Source organism: Vanessa tameamea, chromosome 25 (assembly GCF_037043105.1).
Source record: "Vanessa tameamea isolate UH-Manoa-2023 chromosome 25, ilVanTame1 primary haplotype, whole genome shotgun sequence".
Lineage (NCBI taxonomy): Eukaryota > Metazoa > Arthropoda > Insecta > Lepidoptera > Nymphalidae > Vanessa > Vanessa tameamea.
This window is the reverse complement of record NC_087333.1, coordinates 2,049,599-2,077,261: the sequence shown is the minus strand read 5'-3', so window position 1 is coordinate 2,077,261 and position 27,663 is coordinate 2,049,599. Positions and strand designations below refer to the sequence as shown.

General features: G+C 32.3%; 1 protein-coding gene across 1 annotated transcript in view; it reads left to right on the top strand.

Annotated features, from left to right (window-relative positions):
* LOC113401789 (uncharacterized peptidase C1-like protein F26E4.3) overlaps positions 1 to 27,663 on the top strand; it is a 56,345-nt gene that overhangs the window by 12,004 nt on the left and 16,678 nt on the right. Inside the window, exons 2-3 of the mRNA XM_026641817.2 lie at positions 12,875 to 13,014; positions 13,673 to 13,847. Coding sequence (XP_026497602.2) covers positions 12,875 to 13,014; positions 13,673 to 13,847 — 315 coding nt within the window. The remainder of the gene's footprint in view (positions 1 to 12,874; positions 13,015 to 13,672; positions 13,848 to 27,663) is intronic.

The following is a 27,663-nucleotide window of genomic DNA, read 5'->3' as shown; positions in this document are numbered from 1 at the left end:
AAGTTTTCATTAATGTGATGATTTTTCGAATACAAATTGACTGTCCGCCATTGAAATTATATTTCACCTCTAAAATTGTATGTTTACCTATATGAAAAATTAAATATATTCAGGACACTTTTACGACTGTGTGTTAACTAGCCTGAGGTTGCCCTCTCTTACGTGTGCCGGCTATTTCTATGGAAGACGTCTATTAACATACATTTTTGCATGTATCTAAAATCCAAACAGTATACAACAGATAGATACATCTAAACATCGAATTCAAATAATTTAAAGAACGCATCTTAGTTCCCAAAGATGATCATTGGCGATGTAAGGAATGGTCACAGCGCCATTGTCTATGGGCGGTGGTGACCACTTACCATCAGTTGGTCCATTTGCTCGTCCGCCAATCTATATCATAAAAAAGACGAGACGCGGCGAGACCTTTGCCACCTAGTGCGATATTTACGGTCGGTTACTTTTTCATATATGTCGGTTCGACTTAATATAAACCAGCTTCAAATCAATAACATTCTAATATTATAATTTTACATGACGGGGCGTTTAATGTCTGGTTCGTGTTAATAACGGCGCCAAGACGCTTATCGAGATAAGTATGCGGGAAAAAAAATCAACTATTTAGTGAACAAAATCTTAATACAATTTAAATTTAAAAAATTACCGTGAGTTATTGCCAGTTATAAAAAGTGCCGACGCAATTATATCCTACGATTAGTAATTCGTGTTTACACTTTCGTTTTATTTCTGTTTTAATATTATTCGGTTATTAAAACAAAATTATTCAATATTATTTTTTTCTTTTTTACAAAAAAAAAACCACAATCTTATTCTAATTTACAAGGTCTTGTGCGTTATCTGAAATTAATTAAGACACAAAAACAATTAATGTATTAATTACTTATTAATTAAATAACTAGATATTTTATAAATTTAAGAGATTATTAAATACTTCAATGAAGTAATAATAGTAGTAGTATATAAATAAACAATATTTGACAGTAAATTGGCGCGATATCATTGGTCGAGAGCTTGATTAATCTATGATATTCACTATGGATTTGCGAAAAAACGTCGATACAACTGTTAACGGAATTTTGAAAGTAATTCAATGAAATAAAGTCTAAACAAGGTTTATCTCGTCGAAATCGTTCGGTCGGGACTTTCGAGTAAATCAATAAACATAAAAGTACGTTTTAACCATAAAGGATTTTGCAAATTAACCATTTGGATATACGATAGTCTCAAAAGAAAAAAAACGGATTCTTTTTCAACCAGCATTATTATTATAAGCATTTTTAGGGTTCCGTAACCAAAAGGTGAAACGGACCCTATTTTTAAGATTGCTGTCCGTCCGTCCATCTGTCACCTCTCTCATGAACCATTGACATGACACTTGAAATTTTTACAGATGATGTATTTCTGTTGCCGCTATAACCATAAAAAAATTGAATAAAATAAATATTTAAGTGGGGCTCCCAATACAAAAGACATGTTTTGCCGCTTTTATAGATGGTGGCACGGAAACCTTCGTGTTATTTTAATTAGTATGTATATTAAATGTAGAATATGTGCAAAATCAATAATTTATTAAAACGTCCCAAAGACTCAACCGATTTTGATGCCTTGGTATATTCTCCATAATATTATGAAGAAATCCTCAACATTTCCATTTAAACAAACAATTTGTATTACGTTAGTTATAATTTCCAAAAAGCTATACAAATTTCAGAAAGGTGAAGTTATTCAAAATCACAGATAGGATTAATTTTGATTTATTTACAAAGAATATTCTTTGTAACACACATACAAGTATGTAGTTTAAAATTGCAATTAACAACAGAGCTAGGTGCTATTACGACTTTAGACTAATTATATTGACATATGACATTCTTCCTCGCTATTATAATCGCCTATATTATAATACCATAAGGTCACTGATAACTTTGTTGATATCTGAAAGACGAGACACAACTTGGCCTTGGAATTCCTAACCGAAATATTCTATTCACGTGATATACAACTTTATAACGTCTCAAATAAAGGTCAAAATGGTTTTTATTGTGTATTCACTTATGATAGAAATCACATAGGTTCAGATTCAATTTATCTTTTACTAGCTGTTACCCGCGGCTTTGCCCGCGTAGAATATGAATATATTTACAAATTAACTTAAAATGTTACGTTAATGTAATACCTCTTTGTATACCACATCAGTGTGCATTTCAGCCCTTAGGGTAGAATATCCAGAAACGCTTAAATACGTATCAAATAATTTTTAATCGGTAGCCCAAAAATAAAAATTCATGCTTCTAACTTCAAAATGACGGACTTCCAGACTAACCTGTATACGAAATGTCAAACTCTATTTCTCCCCTTAGGCGTAAAATATCCAGAAACGCTTAAATACGTATCAACTAATTTTTAATCAGTGGCACAAAAATAAAGTTTCATGCTTCTAACTTCAAAATGACTGACTTCCAGACTAACCTGTATACGGAATGTTAACCCTATTTCTCCCCTTAGGCGTAAAATATTCAGAAAAGCTTATATACGTATATACTTATAATAAATCCGTATTCCAAAATCAGTTTTTTTTTAATTTAAAAAATGACGGACTTTTGTCCCTTATTTCACCCCCTCAGAGGAAGAATATCAAGAAACGCTTAAATACGTATCTACTCCTTTTTAATCAGTATCCCAAAAATAAAGTTTCATGTTTCTAACTTAAAAAAATCCATACGAACTTTCAACCCCTATTTCACCCATTTAGGGGTAGAATATCCAAAATTCCCTCCCGAGTGGGTGTCATGATGTATTATTTTATAAGTGTACAGCCTAAAATATAAATTTTATGGTTCTAGTTCTAAAAATTCTAAACATGACAATACTTTCAACAACTTACAACCTTTCCTCCCCCTTTTCAACCCTTTACAGCACTTTTTTCCAAATAAAAAGTTATGCTTATGTCCTTTCTCAGGCTCTAGACTATTTGTGTACCAAATTTCATTTAAATCGGTCCAGTAGTTTTGGCGTGAAAGCGAGACAGACAGACAGACAAAGATACTTTCGCATTTATAATATTAGTATGGAAGTATGGATTGTTATTTCAATCGCTACAGAGCCCCGATAATAACCGCGTCTGATCGCTGCTAAATTCAAAGTGCTACCGGCTACAGGGAGAACCGCGGCCTCCGACGTGCCTATAGCACGCTCCCGCCGCCCCGGCCGGCCGGTACCACCGCAAACGCTACGTTCCGCTTTACGTTTATATCTGTAATATCTTCGAAAATATTCATTTAAATCATATGCTGTAAAGGGCCATATAGATCAATATGAAATCAACAACGTATTTAAGGTATTTCATTGGATAAGGATTAATGCTGTATAGATTAAAATCGCTTCGAAAATTAGCCAATATTTGTGGTAAAAAATAAATAACAAAAAAAATTTATTGTGGGTTATAACTTACAGATAGACACATACCATCGCGGACTTTTTTGTAAACATTTTTGAGGTGTACAATTCTGTAGTACATTATTTTGATCTATCTAGTAGGGTTCAGCCAGCGTTTACAATGCAAGCGCAAAAAATATACAAAAACCTTCCTCTCGAATCACTCTATCTATTAAAAAAAACCGCATCAAAATCCGTTGCGTAGTTTTAAAGATTTAAGCGTACAAAGGGACAGAGAAAGCGACTTTGTTTTATACTATGTAAAGATTTGGACTAATTTAATACCGTACAATTTAAATGTAATAAAAAATATTGGGATATTGATGTAAATGAGTCTGATTAATTAATTAACAGCGTAAATATGGCTCATAAATATAATTGTTAATTGCTCTAAAATTTTATTAATTTTACATCAAAAGATAACGCTATAGATACTTATAGAATCGTTCGTTTCGACTGGAGACAGGAGGGCTGGTTCATTTTCGCCCAGAGGATCGGAATTGCGATTCAAAGGGGGAAATGATGATAGTATTTATGCAACCATTCTACGCTCACGGTCATGATTTTTACAGTAAATTTTTAAAATGTTTGTATATAAGGCCTTGAAGTAAATAATTATTCTTATGTAAATATAAACAAAAAAGTTTATATTTCTTAATTTCTGGGACAATAAACGAGTCTGCATGTCAAATGAATTACATAGTTGTTTTTAGTGTACTGTCTCTGAAAATGTTAAGCTGTTTTGTAAGTTGATAGTTTTGGTTACACAGATGTTCATAAAACAAGAATAAGCCATCTATACAAAGAAAATGAGTCGCATTGACAAACATAGTTTAGTACACAATAAACGGGTCGATGTTACCATTACTTTTTTATGATGTCGGTAGGCGGAAGAGCAAATGGGCCACCTGATGGTAAGTGGTAACCACTGACAGCAATATTAACCATTCCTTACATCGCCAATGCGGCACCAATCTCGGTAAAAACTAAGATGTCATGTCCCTTGTGCCTGAAGTTACACTGGCTCATTCACCCATCAAACCGGAACACAACAATACTGAGTACTGCTGTTTGGCGGTTGAATATCTGATGAGTGATAACCTACCCAGACGGGCTTGCACAAAGACCTACCACCACTTACACCTGAGTAAGCGATCCGCTTCACTAAGAGGAAATAATACGTGTGTGTATGTTAACGCTAATCTCATGAGATATTCACGGGGAATTTCTTTCGCTATCACCACTAAACAGATTGACTCACGATGATAAGATAAATCCATACTAATATTATAAATGCGAAAGTAACTCTGTCTGTCTGTCCTTTGTTCTTTTACGATCTAACCACGCTTGAACTCAAAGGAAATAGGTAAATAAGGTACTTTTCCCGCTACTATCCCTTACAGAGGACCAACCCCTAAAACGCGTGCGAAGCCGCGAGCGACAACTAGTTATTTATAAATCATCATCCTTCTGCCCTTATCCCAATTTTACTTGGGGTCGGCGCAGCATGTCTTCTTCTTCCATACTTCTCTGTCGGACGTCGTCTCACAAGTAACATTCTTTCTAACCATATCGTCTTTCACACAATCCATCCATCGTTTCTTTAGTCGTCCCCTACCTCTATATTTATCCACATCATGCCCAAGACCTTCCTCACAATATTGTCCTTATTCCTCCGTATAACATGCCCATACCATGACAGCCGGTTTCCACATAGCTGCTCGGTTACCGGTGCCACTTTCAAACTTCCTCTAATGTACACATAATGTGCAAATACGCTACTTTACTTATAAATAAATGTATATATACGCTCTGACAACTGACGAGTAGTTACCATGTATCATACATATATATTTATTTCATATATATATGTAAAGAAAAAAATGTATTTTTCTTTAATTTGAATTCCGCGCATAAACCGTCATCGAACGCGCAGTGACATGACGACTAAATTTTGTTAGCCATGAAAAATATTAACCTCTCTTTTTACAGGTGCGTAAATATTATTTTTGTAAAATAATGCGTAGGTAAATACAAACTTTTATTTTATTTTTTATTATTGTAAAATTAACCAAATAAATCTCTTTTTACAGAGAAACTCAATTGTGTTTCATTAACTGTGTCGTCCTAATAAAAAGAATACCAGAAAAAATCTTATATATATAAATCACCTTTATTTATATATTATATTTTATAATATATATTTATATATATATTACCATTTATACTTATAACATATTCTATCGAAAAACAGCAATAATTAATTACTATTATTGTGTTCTGGTTTAAAAGACGAGTGGGCTAGTGAAATGTATTGTGATGTATTTTTTAATACTGGTGCCACATTAACGATGTAAGGAATTGTAAACATTTCTAAATCATCAGGCTCAATAGCTATTCTGCCAATAGGTATTAAATGAATTAAAAAAAAAAAAAACAAAATATTGCATACAAACGAGCAAGGATAAAGATAACATTAAATAATAATCGATATAAATACAAACAAACAAATATAACAACTTATCAGGGCACCTTCATCATAAGCCGGTTATATTGATAATCTCGAAATATGGTTGCGTACAATCTATACTGCATTATACTTACATTTACAATATATCACAATAAAAACATTTCTGCGAAAGACTTTTCTCTTAAGCCAGCGAGATAGTACAGGATTCTTAACTGATTGTGGATTCAAACCCAGTCAAGCAGAATATATCTTAAGAAAACTGGCATTCGATGAGATTCTGCCACATGTATTGGAGCGGTTTGTTGGAATCATTTTTAAGCCTTCTCCTCAAGAGGAAAGGAGGTCGTGGCCTATCTATGAGACATTGAAAGGCTTCTTTCCTTTACTTTTTTTCACTCTAGTCCTTCCAGATAATTATGAAATATAGAGAAAATAAGAATCTTTTTCTATATAATAAATTATAATAAATAATAAATATTGGACAACATCACATACATTACTCTGATCCCAATGTAAGCAGCTAAAGCACTTGTGTTATGGAAAATCAGAAGTAACGACGGTACCACAAACACCCAGACCAAAGACAACATAGAAAATTAATGAAATTTTTCTACATCGACTCGGCCGGGAATCGAACCCGGGACCTCAGAGTAGCGTACCCATGAAAACCGGTGTACACACTACTTGACCAAGGAGGTCGTCTAAAAGTCTATACAATGTAAGCTTCAAAATGTTTCATATCATTTTGATGGCACTGGAGCTAGATGATATCATTTGAAGGAACGCGCTAGCACTCCGTATTATAAAACATAATGAGAAAAAAATTCCTTCAAATTATCCGATTAATAAATTTTTATTCGCATAATATTAATTTCGGTTAAGGTTCGGTTAAGATCGCATAAGCCCAAACTTACTTTAAGTTGCATTTTAAAAACAGTTTGAATGCTTCTATTAAATATAATCCTATTTCCTGCTATTTATTAACTGGGATTCATAAGATTTTTCGAAGTCGATACACGATTGAAGTAATTTTGTACTATAGAAACAAATAGTAAACTTTTATAAAAATCGTTAAAATTTCTGACTTTGAGCTTTGTCGATGAAAGTCTTGAAACTTAGGATCCTCTAGCTACAGTACCTGTATCCTGGCAACTCAAGAAACCCTTAATTCATACTTCTTGTTACACACATTTTCTAGTGAAGATCTGTGTGAGATTCTTCTTCTACACATAGTCCTCCTTCTAAATTGTGGCCCTGGTGGCCATTGTCAGCTTGGAAGCTGAATGGTACACCTGTTTATGGCACGCTTGCAATCATTGTTACTTTTTATATTCTGATTATTTTTGTCTATTGTATATTTATTTTAATTTTAAAATATTGAGGTCTCAATGAAAGTTACCATATTTGAATTAATTTAATAATGTTATTATTTTCATTATTTAAACTAAACATTTTTTAGTTGAAATGTTGTAACAATCAAAAAGGTTTCACAGATTGTTACACTTTTTAAATATGTATATTGTTTGATCATTGTTAATTGAATGCCTGTCATATAAAGCCTTGAAAAAAATATCAAAGTTCAAACTAATTCCGCTAAGCTAACGCTAAAAGATATGACCTAGGTAGCGATTAGACAAAGGTTTAATTTTAGAAATAAAGGCCTATTAGGCCATAAGAAATAATATTAAATAAATTATTAGTAAAACGAAGTTTTTATATATTCAAATTTTTTATATATGCTATGTTGATCGTTGAGGAGATCCTTCAAAAACCAATACTAGGTATTGAATAAGGTCTTACTTAACCTTAAAATGTATTGTTATGGAATATCCAACCAAAATATTAAATTTTAATTCCGAAGAATAAGAAGACAATGATCAAATTATGTTTTCAAGACATAACCAAAACAAACCAACAATAATAAAGTAAATTAAAAGTTGTAAAAAATTAACACCCATAGAAATCCCTATGCTGGATTTCTCTCGTGTTCAGCTTTAGTGCTGGTTAATACATTTTACGATAATGTTATAAATATAGGTTACCTTAAGATGTTTTCTATCCCCCCCGCCCCCAAGATAAAGTAACTCTATCTAGTACAATCCAATTTCACAACCAATGCTTTAAAATTTAAACCTGTGTCAAGATGATTTAAATGTGCCGTAATAGCCTACTCGAATAGAATGTATAGTTATTTTAATTGACATAAAAAAAAAAAAATTGAACACCCGCGATTTTCTCTTCGTTTAAATTCTATCCACTGAGTCATTACGGTTCTTTTATTTGAACAACATACAAATTATTTATAATTGACCTTTCTATACCGTTAGTGTATATATAATTCCCTCTCAGATTCGACGACATTTGAAACCTTAAAGGTCTTTGTAGTAAGTTACAATACAACTGCCTTTGACAAACATATTAAATCGCATTTACTCCCGAAGAAATCATTGTATTTTCACTCTTATCACAATGCAATAAAGGTGATATATATTGTATCGTTAGATAATAAGTTCTCTGTCACAATATTTAGTCCCTCGTAAATCTAAAGGAACTTGACGTTTAGTATTTGAATGATTTATAATGAAATGTTTATTATATTTCCAAATTTAACAGGGTCTCCGGTTAACGTTCTGATTTTGTGATAGGTTTCGAAGCTTAACATTTTAACGCCAATTACGATTACAAAATTGAATCATAAGTGATCACTTCCGTTGCACTTGATTCTCAATAATTCACTTAGTCACAAATGTAATGGAGAGTCTTTGAAGTCCAAATATTATGGAATAATGTTACGATATTTTTGAATACATATTTATATCACATTCGTCAAAAATTCGACTATTGACTATTCGCAACTAGATATGACTGGCACATGAGAAATTGAACAAATCAAGTGTTTACAGGAGCACTACCTGTTCCCTGATTCATAATCCAATGTAACACCAATTCTACCAAAGAGGCTTAACGCACTTTCCACGGCACAGGCTTGGTAACATTGTACCTCAATTTAGGCCGTAATGTACTCAATAACTTTTCATTGACTCGATTCAGGATTTGTACTTTAGGATTCGTAGGCTTAAATAGAATTTATAAGAAGGCATAATACATGTCTCTTGCCTATCTACGTCACACCACTGCATCCTATCTTCTCCTAGCTTTCATTTTCCAACTACCATAATTTTGTGTTATGTATAAACTCACATACTAATATAATATCTAATGTCATGCTTTAAGTTATATCCATTGGTATGTAAAAATGGTATTCGCATATTTTGTTCTTTATTACGACTCACATCTAATTCCCGTTTAATAAATAGTTTATACGTTTCACAGATATACAATAATCTGTTTTCTATATTTACTCGCACTTTGTGGACAAAAATCGACCTAAAATAAATTCGCACGATTTAATCAGGTAAAGTCAGTTGGTGACAAACAGAAAAAAAGACTATTTTTCAAGAAAAAAAGGCAGATGTGTTAATGTCAACAATGTTTTCTATTTTTCCTAAAGTTGCGCAATTACATTTTTCGTCGCTGAACAAATCAAACCTATTTTGATGATTTATTGTACAGATAAAAATATCTTTATCAATAACAAAGCACTTAATTAAATAACGTGTAATTTTTTTGTTTGTTTAATATTTAGTGTGTGCATTCACTGACATAGTTTCTCATCTAAAATTGGCTATTCTTCTACGTTTTTAGTATATATGTTATTTTCCTCTCGCATTAACATAGTAGAGGAAAAACAAAAGGTTAATTGGAATAGGATCATATTTTAGGGTTCCGTACTCAAAGGGTAAAACGAAACTCTAATTAAGACTCTGTTGTCCGTCGGTCCGTCCGTCCGTCTGTGCGTCTGTGCGTCTGTCACCGGGCATCTCATGTACCGTGATAGTTAGACACTTGTAATTTATACATAGTATTTATTTCTATTGCCGTTATAACAACAAATACTTAAAACCGCATAAAATAAATAATTAACTGGGGCTCCCATACAGCAGACATGATTTTTTGCCGTTTTTATAGATAATGGTAACTTCGTGCGCGAGTCCGACCAGTACTTGGTTTTTTTAACAAATTTTATTACTAAAATTATATTTTTCAAGCAATAAACGATTCTTTAGCCATTTAAATGAACACATTCTCGTTACACCATAACTAAAGTGACAAATTGATTCGTTAATTAGTCCCATTATTTTTATTATAGCATGTGTGATACAAATGAAGCTATTAATAAATAAATGAGTTCCCATGCTACGCGAGTGTAATCAGACCTCGACAGATTAATAATATTTTTTAATCAATGCTGTCAATCTTCTACTATTCCCGCGTGACACCACTAAATATAGTTTATATCATAGACTGTACAAGCTTTCTCAATAAATGGCCTATCTAAAGCAAAAAGTTTTTACCAAACGGGCCTCGTAGATTCTTTACAAAATAAGAACAATCAGTCAGTTTTATAATATTAATATTGATTTATTGATTAAAGTGCGATGCTTTTTTCATTAGTTTTGTTTTCAATAGTGTACTATGATAATGTAGTCTGCTGTTGCAGTAATAATATATCAGAAAGCCGATACGCAAAGCGAGAAGGTAAAAATATATTTTGAATAAATCCCGGTGACTCAAATTACTAAAGAAAATATTTAAGTATTCCTTTTCTTATCAGTGTCATGATTATTCCGCAAGTAGGTCAATGTGCTGTAGACTTAGATGTCAATAGAGGTGGCATTTATTTTATTTAATTTATAAATGAAAGTATTTTTATAGGTTAATGAAATGTTTTGTCTACAAATGTGTTAGTACGCTATTCAAATAATGTTTCATATTATTCTATTGATGTGTGCGTTTATATAAACACACTTATATTTAACGAATAATTTCATAAATGAGTATTCGGTGAATGTGTCTTAAATACGTATAATTCAAATATATGAAAATCGCTTCAAACATAGGAATCTCCTCCTTTTAAAGTAGGCTAGAAATATGTAGGTATAACCCTACAATGTAGTAGTATTGAATGATATTAAAAGGTGTTTTTTTATTTATATTTGTAGGTACATATTTATTTTAACATTTACATACAAACTACCAAAGTTGTTACCGTAATAAAATACACTTCATTTGTATTGTGATTAAAATATTCAAACGGTATCTAAACTTTAATATGAATAGTGCGTAACCTCTGTTACTTAATACTCTGTTGTTTAACGATATTTTAAATTGGCTCTAATCTTAGATAATGCGTTACATGTGTTTTGATTGACTCATAAAACAGTGTTTATTTAATGAATTGGAGAATTTATGATTCAAAAAGAATTAATTTTTCTAATGTAAAAAAACTAACCACTCTAGTGACTAGCGTATAAGTCTACTCGAGATTATTCCGAGGTCCTGGGTTAAAGTCTTGAGTCGGACCAAATATATAAATATATATAGTATAAGTTGCCGGACGAGCATATGGGCCACCTGATGGTAAGTGGTCACAACCGCCCTTATGGCAATGACGCTGTTAGAAATATTAACCATTCCTTACATCGCCAATGCGCCATCAACCTTGGGAACTAAGATCTATATATTATATATATATAACTCACTCTTCAAACCGGAACACAACAATACTCATTACTGCTGTTTGGCGGCAGAATATTTGATGAGTGGGTGTTATCTACCCAGACGTGCTTGCACAAAGCCCTACCACCAAGTATAATAGATAGGCGGATGGGCAAATGTGCCACCTGATGGTCAGTGGTCACTACCATTGTATATTGGCGCTGTAAGAAATATTAATCATGTCTTAGATCGAAAATACACATTTTACCAATATTGAAAATTACTATATTATACCTGAAAAAAAACTGCCAAATCATGAATGTTTGTCATTCTAAATATTAATTTAATTGCAGATTCTATTCAATTATATTAATTACTACTTGTTAATATAATTGTGTTTGAGACTTTACTGTATGACATACTCTGTAATTAAAATGGAAAAGAGTCTCTTGCCGGTTCTTCTCGGTAGAATCTTCCGAATCAGTGGTAGCTTCACATTCAACACTGTAACATGACGATTCCATGCTTTTATGAGTTTTCTTGAATAAATAATATTTTGATTTTGATTTTCATATTTAAAGAATAAATTTACAAACATACATATAATATAATACCTAATATACACATATATTGCTGGCTTGCTTGGTAGTTTAGCCATTTGTGGATTTGTTCAAATTTGTTCGTCCATAACCTATTACAATAAAAATAATTTTCAAAAACACCTTTTATGTGCTTTCGACAAACATCGACCGATCGAGCATGTGTAGCCCAATAGGATGTTACTTCATTTTATACTTTATTGTACACCACGAGGAAAAAAAAGACATGGATACAGCTTAAATAAAAGAAGCGTACAATTTTGGCGACCTTATCGCTAAATAGCGATCTCTTCCAGGCAACCAACGATGTAGTTATCGCCTCATAGAATATGAGATGGGTGGTCAATGATAAATGAAATAACATTAATCAATAACGAAAAATAAATAAATAAATTTAAATATAGAATACATATTATATATAAATAAATAAATAATATTATTATTTATAAAATTACAAGTATATAATCTAAATACAGTACAATAAATACGAATAAAAACGATAAGTCCTCAAACATAACGAGAAAGAAAAAAAAAATACAAAAAAAAAATAAGAGATTATTGGTGATAAGACATTTGAGACGTAACGTGATTTTTTTAAAGGTTTTTAAATATATCTATGGATTTGGTCTCCCGAATATTTAAAGGAAGGTGATTCTAGAGCCTAATAGCAACTGTAAATGATTTTTTATGCAATAATCTTTTCAAATATGAATATTATGTAAATAAATTAGTCTCGTATGTACTGTAAATAGATTGAAAAAGGTTTTAATGTGTTCTTTTTTTTCAGAATGTATTTCCTATTTCTCTGCGCGTTCTTAAGCGCAGTCACGGCGTATTGGCATCCAGATCTACCGCCTGGTCCCTACTGCGGTATAGACAATAAATGCTGCAAAGACAGAGAGGATGGCTGTTCACACAGAATAATCGGTAAAATATTTCTTTTTATATACTTTAACATGTAATGGCTATATTACGGTGATATCGTGTTATAATATTAATCACGATTAAATTCTTATTTTAATTTGTACTCATTTATATATAACAATGACTTTTCTAGGGTTCCGTACCCAAAGGGTGGGATCCTATTACTAAGACTCCGCTGTCCGTCCGTCAGTCTGTCCGTCTTTCACCAGGATGTATCTCATGAACCGTGATATTTAGACAGTTGGAAATTTCACAGATGATTTGTTTCTGTTGCAGCTATAACAACAAATACTAAAAAATATTTTTATAGAAACAAAAAATACTAAAGAATAATTAAGGGGCTTCCATACGACAAACGTGATTGTTTTGTTCGTTTTTGTTCGATATTGATAACGGCAACAGGTAGACGCTTAAAAATAAACGATTAGATTAAAATAAAACTAATATTTAAGGGGATACAGATATGATTTTTTTGCCGTTTTTATAGATAACGATACGGAACCCTTTGCGCGTGAGGCCGACTCGCATTTGGCCGTTTTTTTTTCTTTGTTTCGGCATGACACTATCAATCAATCAACATACGATTGTTAAGCCTTCCCCTTTCTTTTTAATTTAAAAATAAATCAATTACCCAATTGCTGAAGCCTGTCTCGTTGTTTAGATACTCTGTGCTACTGCGACGAATTCTGCGATCGTTATCACGATGATTGCTGTCCGGACTACCAGAAAGTGTGTCGGCATGAAGATGTGCAGCCTTTACCCTTTTTGAACCCTTGCATTCACGGTGGCAAGTTTTACCTCGAAGGAGAGACCAGAAGAGTCGATTGCAATACTTGGTGAGTTGAATTTTTTTTTAAATATTTTTTTTATAAATATATTGCTTTATTAGATGTTTATTTAATTTGAGTGGCAAGGAATTTAACTGAACTTTCACCCAAACTTCAAACCGGAACACAGCAATACTAAGCATTGCTGTTTGGCGGTAGAATAACTACCTACCGCTAACGAGTGGGTGGTACCTACCAAAAATTAAATATATTTTTGTTTCGTTATATTAACACGATTCCGTAGCTTCTCCAATCCGTGCCGGGGACGGTCATCGTGTGGTTTTAGGTTCCCACGTAACCTGGTTTCCTCCCTGAGGGACCGAGTACCTTTCGGAATCCCAAGACGGAAAAAAACGTGGCCCAGGAGAACGCAGAGTCTAACCCCTTAGAATTATCATGGGTTCAATTTGTTTATCATTCATTCAATTCATCTTGTGCTCGGCGGTGGGGTATAATTTTAGGATTTGTGTCGATGAAAATCTGCCAGATCTGTATTCACACACACACACATACAGGCAAGCTTTGGAACAAAATGGAACGTTCACAGGTGGTTACTTTACTTTTTTACTTTTGGTCTACAAAATAAACAACGGATGTCAAGCGTCGTTTACGGTAAAGAAATATAATTTCTAATAAATGAGTTTTTTAATGTTTATTCGTTTAACTTATTTTTATAAAAAAAATATTTATAAATATGTAAAAATCTTTTTATTACTTAACTATTCAATTGCATCATTAACTTCAGCGTGATTTATTTATAACTTATATTTTGGCAGTTTTGTTATCTGTAAGAACTTCGAAACTCAAACGCAATACTCGAGTGTAAAATGTTAGAATGTGATAAGCGACATCGACTATAATAATAATTTTAACATTTTTATAACGAAAATCGTTCTTTAAGGATGTATAGGGGTGGATATTTGTATGGGGAATAAGTCATTTCTTAAGTAAGGAATATAAAACTCATTATAATTTTTAAATTTTCTTTAACTTCAATAATGTTTTCGTATTTTTTACCAATCAGGTTAATGTTGTATATATATGTAGAACGGTTTTCGCGAGGGTACAACCGTGTTTCTCGTAGTAGGGTATAAATTATACTAAAATTGTAACATATTCTTTATTAATAAAGAGTACTCGTGCGAAGCCGGGGCAGGTCGCTAGTATAATTTATAGATGTCTAGTCTGTATAATTAATTAAGGAGATGTTTTTTCCTAATGCCTAATCGAAATTTGAATCCTCAATCGCGCAATGGTTTACTTGTATATGTACAAAGTCGCAGGATCGATCCCGACCCCTTTGGCTATTGTCATCCCCACTCCGAACACAAGTGATAAGCTTAAAAGGAGGTTTAATAAGGCACTGGTACTATTCTCACTAGTAACATACATCAAACTTATACAAGAGGATGCAGCGTTACTTGAAGGTTTTTTGTATATAATATAATCATACAAGTAGCTGTCCTTTGCAGTTTCTACCTTTTTAAAAATAGACGCGTGAGTTTCATGCTCCACTATGTTCAAATATTAGGTAACCTACACATTAGTATTCCAGCTAGTGTGACCTACATCCGGAAATGTAGCCTTGTTTAGCGCTGATCTCATCAAGATGGAATTCTTGTATTATTTCGCACAATTATCACTCAGGATGCTAATTTTTGGATATCAACTTGAAGGTTTTGATGATTTGTGCATAATTTTGTGTTATTTTTTTTTATAGAATTAAAATATGGATTTTTTTATTTTCAACGTCAAAATACAGACTTATTTTATAAATTTCTTAAAGTTTTGATATTGAGACTTAAAAAACACACATACGAGTAAAGTTTGAATTTTATATATCTAGGAAATTAATTTGGATATTTCTATGAAATATATACGGGGCGGGAGGATGATAACTGTGAACAACATTGCTTGGGTTGCTAGTGAAGAAATCTACTGAATAATTAATAATTTGTATTACCCGATTCACGGATCTTTTGATCTGAGGTTTTATAAACTGTAGAGATAGCAAGCAGTTTCAAACTATCTCGTGATTAACGAGTTCTTAGAAATTACTGATTACAATTTACGGTTCGGGTCCATTGCAGAGCTCACCCACGTGATCAACATTCATTTAATACTGGTTTTTCAATATCCAGATTAAACGAATATTTCTTAGTCTTTATCTATTATATATATATATTATATTATACCAAACACCTTTGATTATTTATATGTCTAGAGAGCCTGGCAAAGAAAAAAATAGTCGTCAACAGTTGGCCACTAAATACACGCACACTAGTAAAGTAGTATGACGTTTCGCGAGTGTCAAGCGTAGCTGTCACGCACACCAAGAAAATAACGTTGACTCGTTTATTTTAATTATTTTGTCGTGCGACTCTAACTATATATGTAAAGGGGCGCGGTTACTTTGGTTGTTGATTTGGATAATTAAGGAATCGAGTAGTTGGCAATAATGTCTGATGGCTGATTTACTTTCAAGAGCGGTTCACCCCGAAAGGAGTTGTAAGTGTCATGGCAACGCGAGTCGTTATGTTTTGACAAGCGACTCGAGTGGTTAGAGCGACGGTTGCTTGCAAACCCATTTGCTCTAAATCGAGATGATTTATTGTAATCTTTTGATATTTTTGTGGTGTACGATTATAGAATCAATTAATACATTGATTAGACGATATCAAATACGTTTTATTTTGTGAATATCTCCATTGCACGCCCATATAGTCTTCCAAATGTCGGATCAATCCCTGAACCCAACTGTTCGGCATCCTGCTCCTCCGACATATGTATATAAATAATCTAAGCCGAACACTTTTATTGGCTCGACAGATTTGGTTATTTTTTAGCACTGAACCAACACATTGGTGGTAGGACTCTGTCCGGGCCCATCTGAGTGGATACCAACCCGTTATCATACATTATTCGGACAAACAGTAATAATTAGTGTTGTTGTGTTTGAAGGGTGCGTGAGCCAGTGTAACAGGCACAAGGTACATAACATCTTAATTCCCAATGTTAGTATCGTATCGGCGATATAAGGAATGGTTAATATTTCTTACAGCGCTCATGTCTATGAGCGAATGTGAAAACTTACCATAAGGTGACCCATGTATCCGTCCGCCAACCTATATCATAAAAAAATAATACATTTATTCTGCATACTCATACTAGTTTACTTTATAACTTGTAATTGCTGTATCCCAGTTTGAAGGATGTTTGAGCCACTTTAGTTAGGGAGACTCTCTTACAGGGGATGTTTTAAATTCGTAATCAATAGTTCGAAAAATGTGGGTCTCTTTTTTTCGAAATAATATTAATCTAAAACAACGAAATATAGTATACTCACGCATGCACACCCGAGGCAGAGCCGGCATGCAGCACATGACAGGTACATTCCGTCTCCCATCACGGCATACGAATCGGGGTGCCTCAAAGAACTAATTGACGTTTCACATAAAAACAATATTAAAATACAACAACATTACCATTTTACAGCATGTCATTGTAAAAGTAATCTATACAATACATCTCAAAAGTTTAAAAACAATGAATTATTTAAAGCCCGTGTTGTTTACGAATAACCTAAGTTATACCAAGGCCACAAGGCCCTTGTGACGATGTGTGGAGGTTGTCTCTTTGTTATATTTCGACTATTCTTAGAATGTGCCCATTCTTTTGTAGTTTGAAATAACTGTATCCGAGAAATTTTATTTTATATCATATATAGTTTAACTGTATATATAAATTAAAAACGAATAGAAAATAATCTATATTAAAAATTTCGTGCAGGTCTATCACTCGATCGAGACCTATCCACTATGATAAATAATAAAATAATGATGAAATCCATGAAATTCATGACATGACAGTTCAACGGGCGGCCATGTTTGACGTTTATGGGTGCGTTTAGAAAGCTGTGTAAATAATGATCATTGTTAGTTTTCACCACCTAAATAAAAAATATAGATGTTCGATAATCATAACGTTCATAAAAAATATATGAAAAACTATAAATCGTATTTGTTTAGTTTTATTTATTTCACCCAAGCAAAGTCGGGTTTTCATCTAGTATTGTAATCATTTGTAAGCGTCAATAGGGCAATGGATTACGGGTCGCCTAGCGATATATAAAGTCACAAGTTTCGACCTTGACCCCTTGGGCTATTTCCATCCCAACTCCTCCTCCTAGCACAATCTCTAAGCTTAATTGGAGGGATAAAGAGATAGTAATTCCTTAAATTGGGGCTTTGCTACTATACTTTTTTAATTATATATATTTTTCATGCTTAAATATATACTGCTGCTCGGGGTACCTATATTATAAAATTCAATACCCAATATAAAGTATATAGGCTATTGTTGTTCCCACTCCAATAATGAGATTTAAACTCATATAATACATTTAAAAAATCTATGGGCACGCTAGAACTATTTTAAAGCATTATAGTTACGCGTTACATACGAATATGTTTATTGTTCAACAAATGTAACATCTTTACATATTTGTCTTAGGTATATTGTTGTGAAAAAAAATATATATTCTTTATAGAAAAATTTTGGACGACAACAATTCATTCAAAAATTTATTAAATATATTTATTATTTATATAAACATTTGTTTGATATATTTGATTTATTTAATGTTTAAATGATCATCAGTTGTTTTTAATGTCAAAATGTAATTACAATATTATCCATGATCCAATCTGTATATATACAGAAATAACTCGTAATTAAAATATTCATACGGAACAAGGATTATGACTTTTTAAAAATAATAGACTTTATAACTATGTAACTTTATAGTAATAAATAAGAATGAAAACATTAATTACTTTAAATTAATAATAATAAATAACAAAAGTCAACTAAAACGACAATTTTCTGTGCCTGAGAAATAGTATATCCGAAGCAGCAAAACTTCGCGCCAAAAATTGATAGACGATTGCGCCCTTTTTTTTAGTGTATTACGCTACAAGGCACATCTCGTCAAAATTCTAGATTTCCCCCACACCACCTAGATGTCCGAAAATCCACAACAGCGCGATTTTTAAGACATTTTCTGCCTCGCACAACCACTCTGTGGGATCAGCTTTCGCCGGCGGTTTTTCTGAACCGATACGACTTAGGAACCTTCAAAAAAAGAGCGTACTCCTTCCTAAAATGCCGGCAACGCACCTGCAACCCCCCTGGTGTTGCAGATGTACATGGGCGGTGGTAATCACTTTCCATCAGATGAGCCTCCTGCTCGTTTGCCCCCTATAACATAAAAAAGGCAGTAAAAATATTCCTATATCTTTATACATAATTAGCCATAGCTTTTATTATATTGGGAATTAATTTAACAATTACCGTGCTGTTTTACTCCACGTAAGCTTAACGCAATTTAATGATTTAACTGAACTAAAGTAGGTACAAACATACATTAGAAAATAATTGAATTGTAGTTTGTCGTTCATTCTAAACACTAACGACTAAACTAGTTTCAATTAATAAAAAAAAAAAAAACAGAATGGAAGAGTCACGGACGAAACAATTGAAAAAGTCGAAATTGATTCGCCACAGAATCGCTGGACGTCGTTATTCATTACGTGTCTATCTGGTTTCAGGTTTAATTTAGGATACAAACTAAAGCTTAAGCGTTCCTAAGATGTATATTAATCTCAAATATATATATATAAATATCTGCTGCCAGCAAACAAACAAATTTCATGAAATTCGTTTCAGTGGTTTGACCGTGTAAGAGCCACAGACAGACGCAGTGACATTTACATTTATAATATAATTAAATAAATTTTAAATGTGCAGATTAAGTCCTTTCATTTGATACTAAACAAGACATATGTTTATATAAAATTTTATCAGCCAGGCAAAGTCATTAGCGACAAACTTGTAATTAATTAATCTTCCTTGTTCGATCAACGGTCTTGTTCTCTTGGGTTTATCGAACGTACTTTTTTTTTTAATTAGGTCCAATCCATTTTGTGAGGAAAAATATGAATTGTAGCAAATTCCTAGAAGCGATGGCTTTGTTGCTTTTGAATCTGTGCACGTAACGCGTGTGACATTTGTTTTATAAATAAATAAATAATGTATCAGACTCAAGTACTTCTCCTGGAATTACTAATTGATAGTACATATATCGACATCAGCAGTACTATTCTGTAATAAGTTACTTTGTTTCTCACTCGTGAACTGCCAAAACCTAAGTGTAATCACTATATGGTTATTGCATATGGTTAAATAGGTATCGCCCGTGGATTTGCTCGTGTTTTAGAGGTCGGTCAGATGTAATGCAAAAAAAAATAGCATATGTTCTTCCTTGGAGTGCAAGCAATCTTCAAACTAAATTTCATCAAATTAATTCACTGGTTAGGCCGTGATTGACAGATAGACAGAGCTTCATTGGCATTTATAATATTAGTATAGATGTCGCATATCACTTTCCGACATTTGACAATCGTGTTCTGAGGTAACTTTGGAGATTGGTTACACAGAATAGCGCTTTTAGAATAATAGCTCCCATTCTGAAACCTTAGCATTCAAGTATTAGTAACGCCGTATTTATACGGCATAGGATACATTAAATTAAATATTTAAAATTAATTCTTAAACAATTTAAAAATAAACTGGACTTTGTACTTTAACTTAACTTTAAGCTTTTTCGTTGCTACAGAAAATAAGCATCACGTTTACCTCGTGATAATGCATAGATAATAAGTCACTACCATAGTTCATTGATGTACGTAGTGAACATCGTAGTCAAAGTAACGTCGTACTAGTTGCTCCGCACGGTTTTACCCCCGTTTAACGTTCTTGCTCAAATCTCATGCATTGTAGCGTGATGCTAAATGCCGTGAAGCCGAAACTTGATCGTTCAAACAAGAAAATTAAACAAACATTTCGCAGCTTTATTATTTTAGTAATGGTTTGAGTATGCTGACATTTTACGAGTACACTCCCTAGATTGGCTTCAGACGAAGGAACCTCGACGGTCAACACCTAAGTATGAAAGCTTGTTTTTGAAAATATGTATTGTACTATTACATTACATTAGTCACGTCTAAATGAATCATCACAATATATAAAAAAAACAATTAAAAGATTTATTTTAGCAATGACACTAGGTACAATGGCGTTGAGCCAGATTAACGGCCGATCGAACTTGGGTCATAGCTAAATTTAAACTGTCTCACGTCTCGAACCTTGGTGCCTTTCACAATACCGAAGGGACCCAGGCAATCGCGATATGCACTAAATTGCTTTAATAACTATGTAATGCCCTTAATTTATTAAGCACGATATGTATAATAGTGAACGCAAGTTCGTTTTGACAAGTACTTATAAAAAATGTTAAAAAGAAAGAGACGATAGACGAGAGGAATGATGCCGTTTGGCAAACTTAGCCAGGTGCTAATCGTCATAAAAATTGGTCGAAACCACAAAATCGTAACTAACAAACTGAAAGAAAATTAATATTTATTGCTTAATTAAACACGAATTCGAATATATATATTTAATGAATTGCACGAGAAACAAGTTAAAAGCGAAGTCTTTTACTTCCAAATATTCTCAGCAAATCGGATGGAAGGTGTCTCCACACGATGTTTTCCTTCCTCATCAAGCACGAGATGACTTATAAGTCCAAAAGAGGACATGAAAAATCAGTGTTACTTCCAGGAGTTTGGAGCCTCGACCCTCATTTAAGGTTCACTTATTCTAGACTTAGATTACTGAGACACAATTTGTAATTAAATTAAAATTTAAGAAAAATAAAAAAACATATCCAAAATCTTAACCAAATATCTGAATGGAATTATTAAACGCTTTCGATTTGATCACTGCCGCAAGGTTGACAACCAAAATGTATTAACATCCTTTACATCAGAATTGGATTAAAAAACAGTTGCGTTTTTAGATTAGTATGCACAGACGACACTTGAAACATCGAGAGAAAATGTATCGTATTAACATATAAATAATCTGATACTGTTAGGTTCAACCAACGTATTATTGCCACATTATTGGTCATGTTTTCTAAAGTTTTCTCTTTTAAATATTTATAAATAAATAAATATTTGCTACAATACAAAGGTTAATGTTAAATTGTAAATTTGGATTTTCTTGCACTATATTATTGGATTTTCATAATTACTTCTCATTCCCTCACCATATCATCCCATACCCTCCTTGGGATGCCAATCTCCGGATACAATTATTTTCCTTCCACCGGATAGCGTCTTATATGAGTACGATGTTAACGATAACACTTATAATGTTCAATGCTTTACATATATTTAAATCAAAGAGTCGATGACATCAATTTTTTTGGGACCTGTATTGAAAATGAGTGTTTCACAAGGATACATCTTAGGTTCTATTCTATTTTTCATTTCTATGACAATATTTTAAAAATTCTTCATAAAGAATTATGAAGAATTTTCACACTTTGCCTCCTTGGTGCACCACTGTTTGACGAAGGCTGTTAGATCCTATTCTTAATGAAAAAATTAAAATATTTTCATATATTGACAAAGTCCACAGATTGGACATCTTATATTTTCATATAGCGTTTTTTATATACTATCTGAAAACAGTTCCTTTTTTTACGAAAATTAATGTACATTCTGCGCGTGAGCCCAGTCAGGAAATATACTAGCCTTACCATCATATCGATGACATCCTTAAAAAACTTTAGAAAAAAAAACTAAACTTCTCTCTTAATGAGTATTCTTGGACTCTAGCTACACTTCCCATCCCATATGGTACGGCATCGGCGTGAGGAATGTTGTCCTTCCGGCCTTTCTCTTTTCTGTACATAACTTTTCAGGCCTTTATTCAAAAATTTTAAATTCAAAATCAATCAAAATCAGATACAGAGGTGATAGAGAACTGGAAGGTATAGTGTCCTAATGACGGTACCAATACAAGAAAGTTATGGGCCGAAGCAGTTGAGAGCAAGGGGGAGGCATTAGCAGCCAGTTTGGACATAGCGAAGGCCTTCGATCGCGTGTGGCACAAAACGCTTCTTTCGAAGCTTCCTTCCTATGGGCTTCCCGGGAAATTATGCAACTGGATTACCAGTTTTTTGGCAGAACGGTGCATGCTCCGACCAAAAATTCGTCAATGCTGATGTTCCACAAGGCTGTTTTACATTACCCCCTAAAAATATTGAGAAACTTTTAGACACTGAATGTTTCCGCATATCAATTGGTCTCCGACTGGGAACATCTTTGTGCTTTGAACACAGATGCCCTTGTGGAAAAGAGATGAACTCTTTTGATTTACATGGTTTCTCTTGTCCAAGCTGTACAGGTAGGGTTATCCGCTACGTACGTTATTGCTCTTTCGGAACCCCGGAGAAGTAGTCGTGATAATGGTAAGATACCTGAAAGATTGACATTGGTTCCCTGGTAACGCAGAACGGGCCCTAGTGTAGGTCACTCCATGGGTTGACACGCTGGTCTCGTCTACTATCGAGAAACAATGTTGACAGCCGGATCCGCTGCGGAAAAGGCTGAAGCGAACAAACGATCCAAATATTCGTGTCCTTATTCCAAATTATTTTTTTGTCCCATTTGCTGTTGAAACACTCGACCTTGGAGTAGTAGGGCTAAAAGGTTCATTAAAAGTATAGCACCTTGCCTTATTGCCTCCACTGATGTCAGGAGGTCTGGTTCGCTTTTTGCCTAGATGATAGGAATTGCGATTCAATGGGGAAATGCTGGAAGCATTCTTGCCACCATTTCACGAGGTCAAGATTTATACAGTAACTATTTTTAATTTATATTTGTATATATTTAAAGAATTAATGTTAATAATTCTTATGTAAATAAATATATACTATGATAAGATTTCTTATAATATGCATACTGCATACTGCATAATGCATACTTTGGAGTAAAGATTTGGTACAATAAAAGAGTTTTATTCGAGTTATTTAAAATCTTTGAGCTCGAGAGATATTTGTGTATACAACTTTCACTTATTTAAGTATTGTATAAATCATTATGTTGTACGTCAACTAAAATACATCGTTTAGTATGTTAATAAATTTCAAGTTTAGTCAATTACGTCAACGTTATGACCATGGATCATCATATTAGATATTTATTATCCAAATCGACGGAAAACTTCCGACTACAACACATTTGACATTGTATTCGATTCGATTTATTTCCACAGACGTGATACGAATTGTTAAGATTTCGACTATGAATTTTAAATTTTCATAGTGACAAGAACTGCGTACAAAATTTTAGTGTATTTATTAAAATTTAAATAGTATAATTTAATGACGAATTAAATTACTATTTATATTTAAAAATTGGCAGTAACAATTTTGTGTCATAGATTAAAAAAATTATATTATAAATTGAAGCAGATTTCTGATTGTTTTCCTTTGAATTTTTATTTAAAGTAATTAGCAATCCGTAAATTTTACACTGCTAAAAATTATGTTTTCATATAATTTAAAGTTTGGATATACGAAACAAGCATCTCAGGTTATCAACACTTAGTATATCTTTTTAATAAAAAATAATCATAAACAAACACGACGTGTTATATTTTTCTATATTTATATATTTTATAATACGTCAAAATTATCAAAATCGTGATATATAAAATCATCATCATAATTATTATTACCGTCAATGTCATATCGGTTATCGCAGTGATTTGTTTGGAAATCTTAGCTTTTCACTGATATCTTATTATGAAATAAACAAACATCAAAATGTCTAAATAGACGACTATTAATCAAAAAGTGGCAACATTTGTTGTTTATCATAATTACTAATCACGTATCGAGTACACTGTTGTAGCATAGTAGATCATTGCAATATAAAGAAAATCAAGAGTCCTCCTCCTCTTGTTTGCGTCAGTTTAATTTTGAATATGTATAAAAATCAAATTCAATTTAAAAATTAAAATTAAAAATATATTATAAATGATAAATCGTGTGTGGAATATTTTATTAAATATTTAATAAAAAGAAAAAAAAAAAACAAATTTAAAACTGACATTTAATTTGGCGGCAATTATAAAATGGTATAGCTGTTTGTATGATAAATGTGAATTTTAGGATTAAAGATTTTGACCTTTTGTCTTATTATATCGTGTTACTAAACGACCCTGATCATTGTAATTATGATGGTAAATTATGTCATTTAAATTGATTGCCTTAATCAGTTATTAGTTATTTTTAATTATATTTTAAAAAAAAAATGTTAATTATATTAATGTTCTTGTACCAATTGCTCATTAACATGTTCGGATAAATTATTAAAAATAAAACGGTAATCGCGATTATAAACAGAGATTTCTGTTTCTGAATTATAATGAATCGTTCAATATTGGATTGAAATAGTGTTCTTTTTTTAAGTTATTCAATGAGGCGACGACTGCAGAATATGTTAGTAAATTTTTGTTTGTTTAATTCCAAAAAACGTATAACTCACTTCTTGGAAAAAGTGTGCCTTTGTTCCACCTAAATAAATAAAAAAAAAATACTCTTAGTGAATAATACTTTCATGTTTTATTATTTATGTTATTTATTAGTTTTATTCATTAAGCTAACAGATAATTAATAAAAAATATAACGTCGTTTCGTGCCAAAACCTAATCCAAATAATGTCTTTAACTGACATATTTTAAAACCCTGAAGTAGCCTTCGATTCTTAACTTAAAAATATTTTTATTTGACATTATTGATTAAAACAATATAGACCAATATTATCGAATACTACCTAATTGGTGACCAATTCACCCAAGGTCATAGCAATGATTGGCTGAGGAGAATACGTTCATGAAATGTCAAAATGCGTCATTGGATGTAATAATTTTAATATTTAAAGGAATACGAATCAAATTAGTATCCTGTAGTTTTTCATAATTTCACGAGTGAGATACTAAATGAGTTACCGAATAGCACGGCAGATGGTTCTTATGATAAATTAACTTTTCAAATACAAGTTTGAATAGGTTAATACCATAATGAATGCCAACACAGGCCTTCATTTATCTCGTACCTGTAATTTCTAGTGGTTCCATTACTGATCATAGACGAAAACCGTTATACAAAGAAATTATATTTTATATCGATAGCTTATTTTATATGGCAGATCTGAAGGTCCAGTATTCAAACCCCAGGTCGGGCCAAAAGACTGTTTTTTTTCTTTAAAGAAATTTGGTCTGACAATGTTTACATTCACGCGCTTCGCAAAGCACGTGAAGCTGTTGGTCCTGCGCCTGATCTTATACCTGTCTTGTCGGACTGCTGTTGGATTATGAAAATGCAACGGAATTTACGTACACACTTGTTTGTGCACTATCATACATCCCGCACCTTCCCCAGTTGGCTAGTCTCACTATAGAATGCCTTGGCCGTAATCGGTCTGTATCACCCTCATATTGTTACATTCTTTATAAACTTTTAAATATTTTATTACATCAGTTTGCACCTGATTTATATAATATGTTGTGATTTATCATTATTTTTGAACGCGGATACATAATTACGTTTGATATACGGCTATAGTAACGCAACAATGATTGAAACCAAGGGACAAGAACAAAGGTGTGGTCGTTACTTTACTGATACCGATAATTATGCTTCGACACTTCCGCTTGATCATGAATTGTGAATATAATAATATACGAAATATTACGATTCCTTATGTATGTTTTTTTTTTCTATTGTACTACTACAAGTAACATCTACATGATAATTTAATATATATTTAAACGACTGACTCAAGGGCAGCACTTGCTTAGAAATGCAACAGTAAGTCGTAACAGATTCTAAAAACATAGTGCTATTATTAAACGCTATTTTTGTCGTGTTCGTGATCACGATAACACACTTGTACTTATTTTTAAACGTTTCCAAAGTCAATGATCTTTGTACATTTCAAAATAACATTCGATCGAATCATTTTAGACGATAAAGTTCTATTTAAAAAAAAAAACTATATATAGCGTAGGCTATATTGAATGGCAGGAGGGGTGATGGAAATAAATGTCTTTGAGATTTAATTGACATGATAATTATTGGTTGAGTTAAATAAAAATGACCTTTTTCTTCACCTTTGAGTAAAAAAAAAAATTTAGCCAAATTGGTTTACATAAAAGAAGCCTGTAAATCTTATGGTTTAAGATTCCTTTAAATAGTCTCGATTTATAAAAAGCACTGCATTATTTATTGAACCAATGATGTTATCATATGTGCATGGATCCTTAACAAGATTTATTTCCATGCCTTCTTTTATATATATGATAAATACTGAACGAAGAATGCCAAACAACATTTTGTAATAAATTCTGGTATTCATGTTTAATTCACTTTGCTCGATAGAAAATAGAATGATGACATCATTCTATTTTCTTTTTACATTGAAAAAAAAAAAGATATGAACCACTTTGTATCGTATTATTCGGCTGAATGATTTTTTGTTTAAGCAACAAACTTTTAACAGTTATTAAAAAAAAAATACATTTTCGAAGATTTGTTTTGAATAAAGAATGAATTTCACATTTTTTTTGTCAAAGTTAGTGTAGCATTCCTTTCAAATTACTAACTTCGAATTTAAAACAATAATAATAAGATTATTTAAAATCAGTCATAGTTTTTAAGAAATAAAAATAAAATTTCTACACTTTAAATACACGTAAAGTGTCACTTGAGAAAAGCAGGGCCGTTCTACAATACCAAATTAAATGATAAGGAAACGTTTAATAAATTCTAAAAGCGAATTCATACAACAAGGTTGTTAGCACTATTAAATGTCGATCGTAAAATCTTGAGTTTAATGCGATTATAAAG